The sequence below is a fragment of the Chrysemys picta genome, chromosome 8, assembly GCF_011386835.1.
Source record: "Chrysemys picta bellii isolate R12L10 chromosome 8, ASM1138683v2, whole genome shotgun sequence".
NCBI classification, from domain to species: domain Eukaryota; kingdom Metazoa; phylum Chordata; order Testudines; family Emydidae; genus Chrysemys; species Chrysemys picta.
In genome coordinates this window covers 73,409,008-73,422,536 of record NC_088798.1, presented here as the reverse complement: position 1 = coordinate 73,422,536, position 13,529 = coordinate 73,409,008, and the positions used below count along the sequence as shown (strand labels likewise).

Genomic DNA, 13,529 nt, shown 5'->3' with positions numbered 1-13,529 from the left:
AGTGGTGCATTACGTAGCTATCCCAGCATTCATGTGGCTGCAATGTGCTTTTCAAAACGGGGGGGTGGGGTGGATTGTGACAGGGAGTGTCGGGGGGGGAGGGGGAAGAGAGTGCTTTTTGGAGCATGTCAGCTCTCTATTTTGCAAGTTCCGAACTCCCGGCCCCCTGCTCATTCATTTACTCACTCAAAGCAAGAGTACTTGTGGCACCTTATAGACTAACAAATTTATTAGAGCATAAGCTTTCGTGGGCTACAGCCCACTTCTTCATATGCATCCGAAGAAGTGGGCTGTAGTCCACGAAAGCTTATGCTCTAATAAATTTGTTAGTCTATAAGGTGCCACAAGTCCTCCTGTTCTTCTTTTTGCGGATACAGACTAACATGGCTGCTACTCTGAAATCACTCAAAGCAAGCTGCAAACTATTTGCTTTTCTCTGGTACAAGCTTTGAAACCGGCACTTCCGCATTCCTGCAGCCGGTCACAACAATGGAGAGGATTGGCCACTTGACAAGGTGATTAGTACAGCTCTGCAAGCGTTTACACTCACACCGGTGAGTCGTAGCCACTCCGCTGCAGCTGTTATTCCTCTCGGAGATGTGGAGTACCTGCAGTGGTGTATCCAGGGAGATAGTGCTGCAAGTGCCCTGCCAGTGTGGACGGGGAGTGAGTTACAGCGCTGGGGGAGGCTTTACAGCGCTGTAACTTGCAAGTGTAGCCAAGGCCTTTGTCTCTGTTTTGCTATGTCACATTCACAGCCATTCAACTTCTCTATGCCCTACAATTAACATGGGGCCTCGGGTACTTTTCAGTCCTTAGCAGATGTCATCTACAGGGGAAATCTCATCTGTAACCTATAAGCAGTTGTTAATATAAAGATTTAGGGGCTTGCGGCAACCTCCACCCCCTGTTTGATCAATCTGAAAAAGTTCCTTTAGAATCACTAGGTAAGCCCTTGTTACAGATAGATCAGAAGTTGGATCTAATTCATTTCACTGTGTCTGGCCTGGGGACGCTGGTAAAATATCTTCAAAAGACTACATCCCTTTTATTATAAAAAGAGTGAAGCAGCAATGAAATTGCCTTCTCTTCAGGCTTCAACCAACTTTGATTTGTTATAATACTGCTTTTATGTGGGAGAATCTAGAGTCTGGAAAATACCCCAAAACATATTATTTTGCACTTTGTGAATTTCCCTTTTTTCTTACATGGGGAGGCTAATAATAATCTTAGTTGTGACATGTTTAAAATGCTTAAGAAGCTCAGGGAATAAATGAGAAAAGTTTTCTACCCATTTCCAAGACATTTTTATTCCTATCACTGGTTGTTAATTCCATTTTAAGGATTGCCAGGAGGGGGAAATTTTGAATGTTTGTACTGTTGCTATAATTTCAAATGTTTAATTTTTTTATTTTTTTTATTCATGATTAGAGTCATTTCCCTAAGTAAGGGAAAGGTGTCATGTATCCCTATTCACATCCCCGCCTTCTGACAGGCTCCCCTGGATCCCACTCCCACCCCTCCCTGTTCCCCATCCCCTGACCGCCACCGCCCAGAACCTCTACCCCATCCAACCGCCCCCTCCTCCCTGACTGCCCCCCCATAACTCCCCACTCCCTGCCCCCTTACCAGCAGCAGGAGCTCGCAGCCGCGACACCCGGCCAGAGCCAGCTGCGCTCCCCACACTGCCCAGCGGGAGCGATGGGCCAGAGTGCAGCCTGCGTGGCTGTGGGGAAGGGCAGACAGCAGGGGAAGGGCCGGGGATTAGCCTCCCTGGCCAGGAGCTCAGGGGCCGGGCAGGATGGTCCCGCGGGCCGTAGTTTGCCTACGTCTGTTTTAAAGGATGCCTTTTTGCCTCTCACTGTTTCTTTTACTTGTTTAACTGTGGTGTCTCTTTTTTGGTTCTCTTACTATGTTTTTTAAATTGGGGTATACATTTAAGTTGAGCCTCTATTATGGTGTCTTTAAAAAGTTTCCACAGTTTTCAAGAAGACAGACTTTAGCAAACTCAGGAAGCTGGTAGATAAGATTCCATGGGAAGCAAGTCTAAGGGGAAAAACAGTTTGAGAGAGTTGGTAGTTTTTTAGAGACGGCATTAAGGGCACAAGAGCAAACTATCCCACTGCACAAGAAAGATAGGAAGTATGGCAAGAGATGATGCTTGCTTGACCAGGAAATCTTCAATGATCTGAAACTCAAAAAAGAGTCCTACCAAAAAAAGGTCCAATTACAAAGAATGAATCTAAACAAACTACACAAACATGTGCTGTGCTCCCTGTAAGCTGTGCGGTTGGGCAGTTACCTAGGCGAGATTCAAGTGCCATGCAGTTGATTAGCAGAGCCATGCACATCCAGCCAGCAGTGTGTGTTTAGGTGCCCCTCCCCCCTGCGGCTTTGCAGCCACATTGCTCCTGCAGCTGCTCCCAGGACCCTCCTGCTGGCTGTGCAGAGTGGGGAAGGAGAGTACTGATGTTATGGTGTCCCCCAGCCCCTGTACCCCATCTCCACAGAGCAGGGTGGAGGGGACAGGGCTTAGGACTCTCAGCAGTTCTGAGGTCTGAACAAGCCTTCGGGTGAGTGAGTGCCTTAAAGAGACAGTGCATGGTCTCTCAGACTTCCCCAGCAGCCAGCACACTCTCTCTCTCATGCGTGCACACACTCTGTCTCTCCCCCTCCCCTCTGCACATGTACCCCATCTCTGCAGAGTGGGGGATGGGAAACATGGTTCAGGAGGAGGAGAGCGATCCGTGAGTGCCTTAAAGAGACAGCAGAAAGGCGTCTCTCCAAAACTTCCCCAGCAGCCGTATCTCTCTCAATCTGTGCCACACATCTCCCAACTCTGTTGTTGTTGTTGTTACTTCTTGGTACTTCCTGCAATGCACATATATTCTCTGTAATTTTATTCTTTCAAAATGTGGTGTTTTAGTTTTTTGACTGTCTATGCATTTCATAATTTGTATTTCTCTTATACTTAAATCTAATTCTTTGAGTAGTGAGTTCTAAAATTCCTAACTTGTCCTGCTGGAGTAATTATCCCTATTGGTAACTTTTTAAAAATATATATTATATCTAGGTTTTTTGTTTCTACTGGTAGCGCACATCCACACATTACCTTGGTGCACATAACAAAATTTATTCCACACATGGGTGGAAAAAATTAGAGGGAACATTGATGTAGGGACAAAATTAGAAAGGCCAAGGCACAAAATGAGATTAAACTAGCTAAAGACATAAAGGGTAACAAGAAAACATTCTACAAATACATTAGAAGCAAGAGGAAGATCAAGGACAGGTTAGGCCTGTTACTCAATGAGGTGGGGAAAGACAATAACAGAAAATGTGGAAATAGCAGAAGTGCTAAATGATTTTTTGTTTTTATTTCACCAAAAAGGTTAGTCATGACTGGATGTCTAACATAGTGAATGCCAGTGAAAATGAGGTAGGATCTGTGGCCAAAATAGGGAAAGAACAAGTTAAAAATTACTTATCTAAGTTAGATGTCTTCAAGTGGCAGGGCCTGATGAATTACATCCTAGAACAGCATTTCTCAGATGCGGCAACCAGGGGTTTTTCTTGCCGCCACAGCCTCCTAGGCTGTGATGGGTGGGTGGGGGGCTCCCCCTCCCTGTCGCTCCTGGATGCACTGCCTTGATGTTGGTTGCTGGGGCTACCAGCAGGGATTGGATCCTGCCCCCTCTGGAGTCACCTGGGGCACAATGCTGGAGGATCAGGCAGCCAGTGAGTTCCCCACCTTCCCAGGGGTGGTGGGGCTCAGGCTTTGGGCTTCAGCCCTGGGGTGGCTCTGGCTGCACAATGGCAGGCCGCCCCAGGCTCTGGCCACACGGCTTCGGGCTCCATCCCTGGGTCCTGTCCTCCAGCCGCAAGGCTTCAGGCTCATGAAGCAGGGTTTCAAGTTCCAGCCCCCCCGCTATCTCCCCTAGCCCCCACTGCCTCCCCAGGGCTTAATTTGTCCCCAAACTTGCCAGGGCTGAGTAAGACTGCTGTGCAAAGTGATACTTGTATGTTTGTTAATATCACTTTTCACAATAGACCTACTAGCTAGCAATAAATATATACACATCCAAATTATTGTAATTTGTGCATATTTATTTGGTTTTCCTAAAGCTAATTAACTATTTTATGGAAAAAGTGAGTGCGGCCACCAGCAAGAGTTGGTGGCCATATTCTGAGGCCACCAAAAATTTGTCCTGAGAACTCCTGTTAGAATACTCAAGGAGCTGACTGAGGAGATGTCTGAACCATTAGCGATTATCTTCAAAAACTCATGGAAGATGGGAGAGATTCCAGAGGACTGGAAGAGGGCAAATATAGTGCCAATTTTAAAAAAAGGGGGAATAAGGACAACCCGGAGAATTACAGACCAGTCGCTTAACTTTAGTACCCAGAAAGATAATGGAGCAATAATCAAGCAATCAATTTGCAAACACCTAGAATATAATAAGGTGATAAGTAACAATCAACATGGATTTGTCGAGAACGAATTGTGTCAAACCAACCTAATAGCTTTCTTTGACAGGGTAACAAGCCTTGTGGATAGGGAGAAGGGGTAGATGTGGTATATCTTGACTTCAGTAAGGCTTTTGATACTGTCTCACATGACCTTCTCATAAATAAATAGGGATATACAGCCTATGGAGCTATTCTAAGGTGGGTGCATAACTGATTGAAAAACCATTCCCAGAGAGTAGTTACCAGTGGTTCACAGTCAAGCTGGAAGGACATAGCAAGTGGGGTCCTGCAGGGATCAGTTCTGGGTCCGGTTCTGTTCAATATCTTCATCAGTGATTTAGGTAATGACATAGAGTACACTGATAACATCTGAACGATATCAAGCTGGGAGGGGTTGCAAGTGCTTTGGAGGATAGGATTAAAATTCAAAATGATCTGGACAAACTGGAGAACTGGTTTGAAGTAAATAGGCAGAGCCTTGCATGGATACAAATTTATATCCGTGGAACTGCAGGGCTCTCCCAGATACCGCAGCGGCGAAAGGAGCAAAGCATGGGGCTGCTGCTCCCAGGAGCCAGCACCCCGTGTGGCAGCTCCTCCTGCATTACTGTACCACCCCCAGCCCTGCCCCTGTCCCTTCCACACAGCTCTCTGCATCTCCTGTCTGGGAACGTGCGTGCTGCTTGAACACAGGAGCGCGACCAAGGACAGCTGCCAGTGAACCTGGTTCCCACCCCGGTGGGCAGGGTTGGGGTCGGTACAGCCAAGCTGGAGGAACTGCCAGAGCTGGTGCTGGCTCCTGGGAGCGGCGGGCCTATGTTCTGCTCCTTTCGCCGCCACGTTTCCTGGGATAGCCCTACGGATACCGATTTATATCTGCAGGTATAAATTTGTATCCACGCAAGGCTCTATAAATAGGATGAAATTCAATAAGGAGAGATGCAGAGTACTCCACTTAGGAAGGAACAATCATTTACACACGTACAAAATGAGAAATGACTCCCTAGGAAGAGGTACTGTGGAAAGGGATCTGGGGGTTATAGTGGATCATAAGCTAAATATGAGTCAACAGTGTAACACTGTTGCAAAAAAAAGCAAACATTCTGGGATGTATTAGTAGGAGTGTTGTAAGCAAGACATGAGAGTAATTCTTCCGCTCAACTCCCTGCAGATAAAGCCTCAGCTGGAGTATTGTGTCCAATGCTGGGCACCACATTTCAGGAAAGATGTGGACAAACTGGAGGAAGTCCAGAGGAGAACAACAAAAATTATTAAAGATCTGGAAAACATGACCTTTGAGGGAAGATTGAAAAAATTGGGTTTGTTTAGTGTGGAGAAGAGAAGACTGGGGGGAGAGAGGGGAACACTATAACAGTTTTCAGGTACATAAAAGGTTGTTACAAGGAAGAGGGAGAAAAATTGTACTCTTTAACCTCTGAGGATAGGGCAAGAAGCAATGGGCTTAAATTGCAGCAAGAGAGGTTTAGGTTGGACATTAGGAAAAATCTTGTTAACTGTCAGGGTGGTTAAGCACAGGAATAACTTGCCTAAGGAGGTGGTGGAATCTTCATCATTGGAGGTTTTTAAGAGCAGGTTAGACAAACACCTGTCAGGAATGGTCTAGTTATTACATAGTTCTGCCTTGAGTGCAGGGGACTGGACTAGATGACCTCAAGGTCCTTTCCAGTCCTATGCTTCTATCATTTTATGGTAGGAGAGGGAGACTAGCTACTTGAGATGCCTTGGGTGTGGGGAAAGCACCACTCCAGTTGGCTACTGCCTTTAGTGAACCTTCTGTGGTTTGCTAGAGGGACATACCTGATCATATCAGTCTGAATGGGGCTCTTCTTTGTGTTTTAACAATTGTGGATAGGGAAGAGATGGGGAGAGGCTCAGAGACTGGCAGAAAGGCTGAGCAGAACAGTTATCTGAAAAATGATTGTGCCAATGTGGAGACTGAATTGAATCACAAGTGCATATCTTGTCACAACCTTAATTTTAGCATCACCACTGGTGCCTAGATAAAATTTGCACATCATGTATATAGAGGTCATAGCCATGTGATGAATTATTTTCCATAATTAATCCTGTATCCTTGAACATTTGACAGTGTCACTGCCCATCTCCCCTGGCACTCACTTGAGCATTCTTAATTTTTGAGCAAAAGACATTTAAAAAAAAAAAAAAATCCGTTCCAGAAATGTTTTCTCTCTTCCTGTTTCCCTCCTCTCCCCCATTTGTCAGAGACGCAGGAATAGGAGAGTTACAGTTTTGGACCTGAGACAGCTTTTCTGCAAATAAAAAAAGTAATGATTTTAAAGTCTGATGTGTGACTAGGGCCCTACCAAATTCACGGTCCATTTTGGTCAATTTCACGGTCATAGGATTTAAAAAATAGTAAATTTCATGGTTTCAGGTATTTAAATCTGAAATTTCACGATGTTGTAATTGTAGGGGTCCTGACCCAAAAAGGAGTGGGGTGCATGTGGGAGGTCACAAGTTATTGTAGTGGGGGTTGCAGTACTGCTCCCCTCCTGCGCTGCTGCTGGTGGTGGTACTGTCTTCAGAGCTGGAGAGCGGTGGCTGCTGGCTGGGAGGCCATCTCTGAAGGCAGAGCTGCCGCCAGCAGCAGCAGTGCCGAAATAAAGATGGCAAGTTATGGTATTGCCACCTTTACTTCTGCACTGCAGCCTGCAGAGCTGGGCCCTCAGTCAGCAGCTGCCACTCTCTGGCTGCCTAGCTCTGAAGGCAGCAGCGCAGAAGTAAAGGTGGCATGGTATGGTATTATCACCCTTACTTCTGTGCTGCTGCTTCTGAAGCGCTGCCTTCAGAGCTGGGTGCCTGGCTAACAGCCGCTGCTCTCTGGCTGCCCAGCTCTGAAGGCAGAACAGAACTAAGTGTGGCAATACCATGACCTCTCTAAAATAACCTTGCGACCCCTCTGCAGCTCCCTTTTGGGTCAGGACCCCCAATTTGAGAAACGCTGGTCTCCCCCCCCCCCGGGGGGGGAAATCTGTATAGTGCAGGGCTGGAATCAAGAGCCTTATCCCATTGGAAAGGGGAGGTCCCCATTTTCCCATTGAAACCCAACAGTCACTTCTAGTCATGGAAGGACCAGGGATACAGCTGTAAATGTGAAATGTTTATGCATAGAAGATCTATTTTAGGTTATTCTTAAGGGGCCATAGCTCACCAGAAATATGTGCAGTTGGTCTCCTGGTATTTCTGGTATCTGGCCTTTGCAATTGAAGAGATACAAAGATTTCAGTGCCTGATTAAAAATTTTTTTTAAAGTGCTTAGTTTTTCTACAACTTGTATTCTGTGTATGCCACACTTAGTTGGAATATTCTGTATAAGTCACTTTGACTTTGTTTCTTGTGAATAGTGCATCCATCTTATAATCATGTTGATTAAACCTTTATACCACACCATCATGTACTCTGTGTACAGGTATAGACATATGTGCGCACACATCTTTGTATGTATTTATCTCTCAAGAGAATCTCAATCTTACGTTTGTCAGCATGATCTTTTGTGGATTCAGATTTTATTGACTTTGGTGAAAGAAATGTCACATTTTCTGTATTATTGGGTTTTGTCACTTGGTGTTTATGAATACTTGTTTCCATAATTTTTACCCCCCCCCCTTATTTGTCTCATAAATGGAAAATGGGGATTATCCTCTCAAGAGCTCACTAAGCTTTCGTTTGTGCAGAGCCATGAAATCCTCTGCTAAAAGGTGCTGTACAACTGCAAAGCGTTATCTTCCTACACCAGCCCTCATACTCCTGGCTGTGGGTACAGAGGTCGTCATTGGAGTGCACTTTTAGTGCGCTTGCTTGTCGCCATGGCCCAACAAGCCACATAATTTCAGCTTTGTCCAGGATCAGTCTTTTCTTACTGCTAGTGGAGTTGTGCAGGGAAGCCTCACTGTCTGTTTCCCTTGCAGACTAAAAACCTGGACTTCCGTCGGAAGTGGGATAAAGATGAATATGAGAAACTTGCAGAGAAACGGCTCACGGAAGAGAGAGAGAAGAAAGATGGTGAGTAGTGCACTGACTCCAGGCAGACTATTTTACAATGACTCACCCAGCCCCTTTTGAGTGTGAGAGGGAAAGCAGCTGGAAGCAAATAACAGGAATTCAGGACCAGTTTGTCCTCTGTTCCTTTTCCTTTGCTTGCCATAGAATATAATCCAGTGGGGTTTTTTTCATTATAAAAAAGAGGCCAGGAACCTTATTCCTTCCCTGTTCTATTCCATATAGAGATGGAGGAATGATCAACATCTGGAAATGGGAAGAGCTCAAAGTGTGGCCCAACTGGATGACTGAGGATTCTTTAGCAATCTTATTCATTATAAACTATCACTTACTCTGCTGTTCCCTACAATGCAGGGAAGAATTACTCTTTAAAAAATGGAATCCCAGCATGAACCAGATGGCCCAATGGTTCTCAATGACCTTTTTCACTGTGGGCAACTTGTGATCCATTGTTTTAGGTTCCCAAACCTTTCTGAAGTAGTTCTGTTTTTGGTTACGTTTTTAGGCAAACCGGTTCAGCCTGTCAAGAGGGAACTTCTGCGGCATCGAGACTATAAAGTGGATCTGGAATCCAAGCTGGGGAAAACCATTGTCATCACCAAAACTACCCCTCAGTCAGAGATGGGAGGGTAAAGCACCTTTATTTTTTTCCAGGCTATCATGCTTTCAGATGTTAACAAAGAAAGAGTCTTGGGATAGTGTTACGTGCAACTAGGGTCATGGCAAAGGAAGGGAGCCTTATAGTGTGCCAGTTTTTGTACCTCCTCAGCAGCACAGGAGGAATACTTTTTAGTTACAGCAACTTCCACCAACTTCTATATCGTGTTAGATCTGGAAATTAACTTTCTGGAATTATGGCCAGAAGTGCAGCAGTGCAAGCTTCTTCCTCCCTTACCACCCCACATCAATGTTTCTCAACCACTCTCTGGAAACCTCCTCTAGGCAATCTCTCTAGTCTGGTCAGTCCTTGGCTTCTTGGCTAAGACTCGCAATAAGAAGCCAGTTACATATTGAGATGCTCTTGTGATCTAGATACTTGTCCACTAGAAATGTGGCTGGTTTGCATCACAGAAATCCCCAAAGGTCTCTGCTGTAGTAAAGACTCTTGGTTACTATTGACAGGCGTTACGTTTGAGCTAGTGAAAGGCTCCTTAACCCATCCCCAATATTCTGAGCCATCAAGTCTCTGGAACAAGGAGCTTTAAAGATGGCCCAGAGTAATAAGAAGCATTTCAGTGGCCTGTTGTCAGAGGAAGGTAGCAAAAGATACCAAGAGAAATGTATGGATGGGAGAGAAGGGGTTAGAAAGGGGCTGACTGAAAGCAAAAATAAGCCATTGTACAACTGCAAAGATGGGCCAGTTTCTCTTCCAGCTCTTCTCTCACCCCACCTCACCAAAACATGGGAAGTAGGACCTGGGAGCAATCACTTCAGACTTTATAGGAAGTGGGTGCTGATTGTACTAGCTCACATTGTTTCTTGGACTCTCTCTGTTGTAGATAACTTCCCTTTCGCCCTGGGGGAGGAGGTACTATCCAAGAATCAGGCTTATCAGAGTCCAGACAATACAGTTCAATGCTCCTGTGTAATGTTGGGCTCATACTTATCATATTTCTGAATGCTCAGCATACTATCTAGCATTCTAGCTTTCTTTCGGTGCAGTATTTTTTAGTCTAGGGCTGCTGTCTGGAATTGAACTAGGCCCAGGTGAATTTCTCTCTTTAATTGGCATGAAAGGCAAATTCTTACAGGATGAATTTTGTCTTGTGCTTTGGAGCTGATCCCTTCTCTCTTTCTCCCCAGATATTACTGTAATGTATGTGACTGTGTGGTGAAAGACTCCATCAACTTCTTGGATCATATCAATGGCAAAAAGCGTAAGGATAATATATTTTCTCTGTGCCATGTTGCGTGATCACTAAAATACTGTCACAAGCCTTTCCCCTACCAAATGTACTTCCTTCTGTGTGGCCAGGGCCTACAGTGTCAAGTGTTGGCACATATGGAAATAAATGCTTTTGGTATTAGGATTTACTCAGCATTTGCTGGTGAGGGTCATGGAAATGCTGACTTATCTCCTAACAACTTCTCCATGGTGCTGGAGGCCACTGGTGTGAAATGAGCTCAGGAGAAATTGCAACAGTTAAGCCCTTCATTGGACTGGGAGTGAGAAAATGCTTCAGAATTTCTGTTGTCAGAGAAGCCCATTGTCGTCAAGCTGTGCAGTTCCTCAGGGAACTTTAAAAGTGGATGATAAATATCATTGGCGTGTCAATGTTAGAAGGAAATTTCTAAGGAAGGAATAGGGATATGTCCCCTGATGGCTAGATCCCTTTCTTAGAGGGAAGTGGAGCATAATGAATTCCTGAGCTCTGATATCAACTCTGACCTGGTCTCCCTCCATGGTTCTGAGCAAGGTACTCAACCTCTGAGTCTGTTTCCTCATCTCTAAAACATGGATCAAATGCACAGGGGTGTTGTGGGGATTAACTACTTTGTTTATAAAGAATTATTGAATTGCCTTGTAGAGCCATACTGTGCAAGCCATGTGCTGGGCTCCTGTTGATAACAACACAACCATTTAGTCTTGGGCTTAGGTGGGATCAAAAGGTTCCATGGCATGAAGTATAAAAAGCTATCCCTCATCCTCTGGACCAACTGTCATTTCCTTTTCCTATTTGTGTGATCATTCATGGAAGTAGGAACTCCTATTCTCTCAACTTTATCTTCTGGTTAATTTAAATTTAACATTGGCTTAGCTTTCCTATTTTATAATTAGGTAGAGCTGTAGTATTGAATTTTTAAAATAAATTTGTAGTGACTGAGCAATTCTGTTGGTCTTGACTCCATTGGAATTGCAGCTGACCCAGAATGAGAGGCTGGATTCACAAAGTATGCTTCTTGCTGAGCAGAATATCTACTGTAGATCAGCCTGTTAGTGAGTAGAGCGCTTAGGAGAGCAGAACTGTCCCAGCAGGTGTTCATCCTGTGTGGCTTTGTCCCCCATAAAGCATGATGGGAGTGGAGAAGGAAGTCTTCCTGATGGAGGAGGATTTGACTCCATGCCCTTGCTCTTCAAAGCTGATTAATTCATCAGTGTCTAAGTCCTCAGGTGGGAGTCTGTGTTCTCTGCCTTTGAGGTCAGCATTGTCCAGACATTAATCAGAGGCCATCATCATCAAGGCAGGCACAGATACCGTTTTATCCAAGGAAGCAGGGGACAGAGTTTGGCTCCTTCACTTCAGGTCGGAAGTGAAGAAGTAGGGCAAGACAATACCAACAAGCTTTGATTTCTTCATTTGTCGATATGGAAAAAAAGTGGTGGAAAAGGAGATCTCAACATCCTAGTTCAAAGTGATCAGTCAGAGTTCTCAGTCTAAGTAGTCCTCAGTCCTGAGTGTAGTAGGAAGAGAACATGAGATATAAACCCTTGTATTAGAGGCTGGGGCATGAGACCTGAGCTAAAGTAGTGGGCAACCTTTGCTGATATAAAGCAAAGTTAGCAAAAGTCAGGCTGTGAACAAACATCAGGCTCTGCCTGCTTGCAAGTTCACAGAATGTGGCAAGGACAGAGCTGATATTGCAGAAACACACATTCCTAAGAAGTGCTAGGCACAGAGTACTCACACAAACACATTCCAGAAGAATGGTACCAGTATATCCCAATATTAAGGATGATACAAAAACATTCCCCACAGATAACAGGAACACACTGACCCCTCCTGAAAGATATGGTCAGGATGACCGTATGATGAATAAAGATGTTTTGATCGATCCAACATGTACAAGGAGATGGGTGATAACTAGCACGTCATGGGGGCAGTATGTAACTTGTTTTTATCAGGGTATAAAGAGGTATCTCTGAGAGTGTGTCTTGGTCCAGCCGAGGGGGAAATGGAAAGTCCCTCCATTTGCTGAGTTGCGTCCGTTGTCACGGGCATACGTTTAGTATCCTTGTAGAGTCTGCCAGGTGCTATTACCGTGTTTTATTGACAATAAACCTGGCCTGGTGCTTTTGTACCTTAATGGATCTCGTAGACATTGGGCGCTTCGCTCGAGGTCTGCTGTGCCAGCTGTCTGCGCAGAGCTGGGGCAGCACACAGGGAGAACACACACATGCAGCCGAACATCTAACAACATTGAGAATCCATCTGTTCTGAGGAACTTACCAGTGGTGGTTTCATCCGTTCTTAAAGCTTTTGACAACTCCTCCTTCTGTGGGGGGAGACCAATTGGATCTAGTTTTGCAGTCTACACTAATTAAGCCTTTATACCATCTAAAAGCAGAAATTTTAGAGGACATGGATGAGAACCCTTACTGTTCTCTCAGTGGAGGATCTGTTGATCTGACTTTGCAGCTGGAATGTGGATCTGTAGCTTGTAAGGGATTAGTATAATTTGACTCTACTATGGAACACTGAAAGATCTGATCAGTCCAAGTTAACAGAAACGTACTTTAGCATTGTTCCAGGAACTGACAGTAAAAAGTGCCACTTTCACTAGTAGGTCCTTCCCCATGTGCTGATTTTATGTCTGGTGCAGTGTCATACAAGAGTAACAAACACCACCATTTTAGGATTCTGTGGCAGTTGGAGGCAGCCACTGTTGCATTCATCATAAATATGGTCTATGCTGTAACTGGTTTCAACATCTTCTGAGTATTCAAGGGTGAAGGTCCTTAGAGTTTCTGTTTCTAATTCCTATATTACTTTCATATCCCTGTCTCCTAGAAAGAAGGAATTGGTTAAAAACTGGGGAAGGAGAAATAAGAGGAGGAAATAGTGTAGAAAACAATCCTCCGTCTGTGGAGTCTATGGTCCTTTCTTCTGTGTCATCACCAGAAGATTCCAAGGCCTTTCTAGAGATCATAATCTAGATGCCCAAGGCTCTGGACCTTCCCCTCTCTGTAGCCCAAAATGAAAAGTCTCAGAATTTTTGATATGTTCTTGGTTGTGCAGAGAGCAAAAAGGTTGCTGACCCAATACTAAGGGTCTTTTGGATATAGCTAGGAAGTTGTG

The 13,529-nt window shown here is 44.8% G+C and overlaps 1 protein-coding gene across 1 annotated transcript in view; it reads left to right on the top strand.

The window, feature by feature from the left end:
- ZMAT2 (zinc finger matrin-type 2) overlaps positions 1 to 13,529 on the top strand; it is a 30,010-nt gene that overhangs the window by 3,820 nt on the left and 12,661 nt on the right. The window contains exons 2-4 of the mRNA XM_005280854.5: positions 8,421 to 8,514; positions 9,017 to 9,140; positions 10,315 to 10,388. Of these exons, the coding sequence (XP_005280911.1) occupies positions 8,421 to 8,514; positions 9,017 to 9,140; positions 10,315 to 10,388 (292 nt within the window). The remainder of the gene's footprint in view (positions 1 to 8,420; positions 8,515 to 9,016; positions 9,141 to 10,314; positions 10,389 to 13,529) is intronic.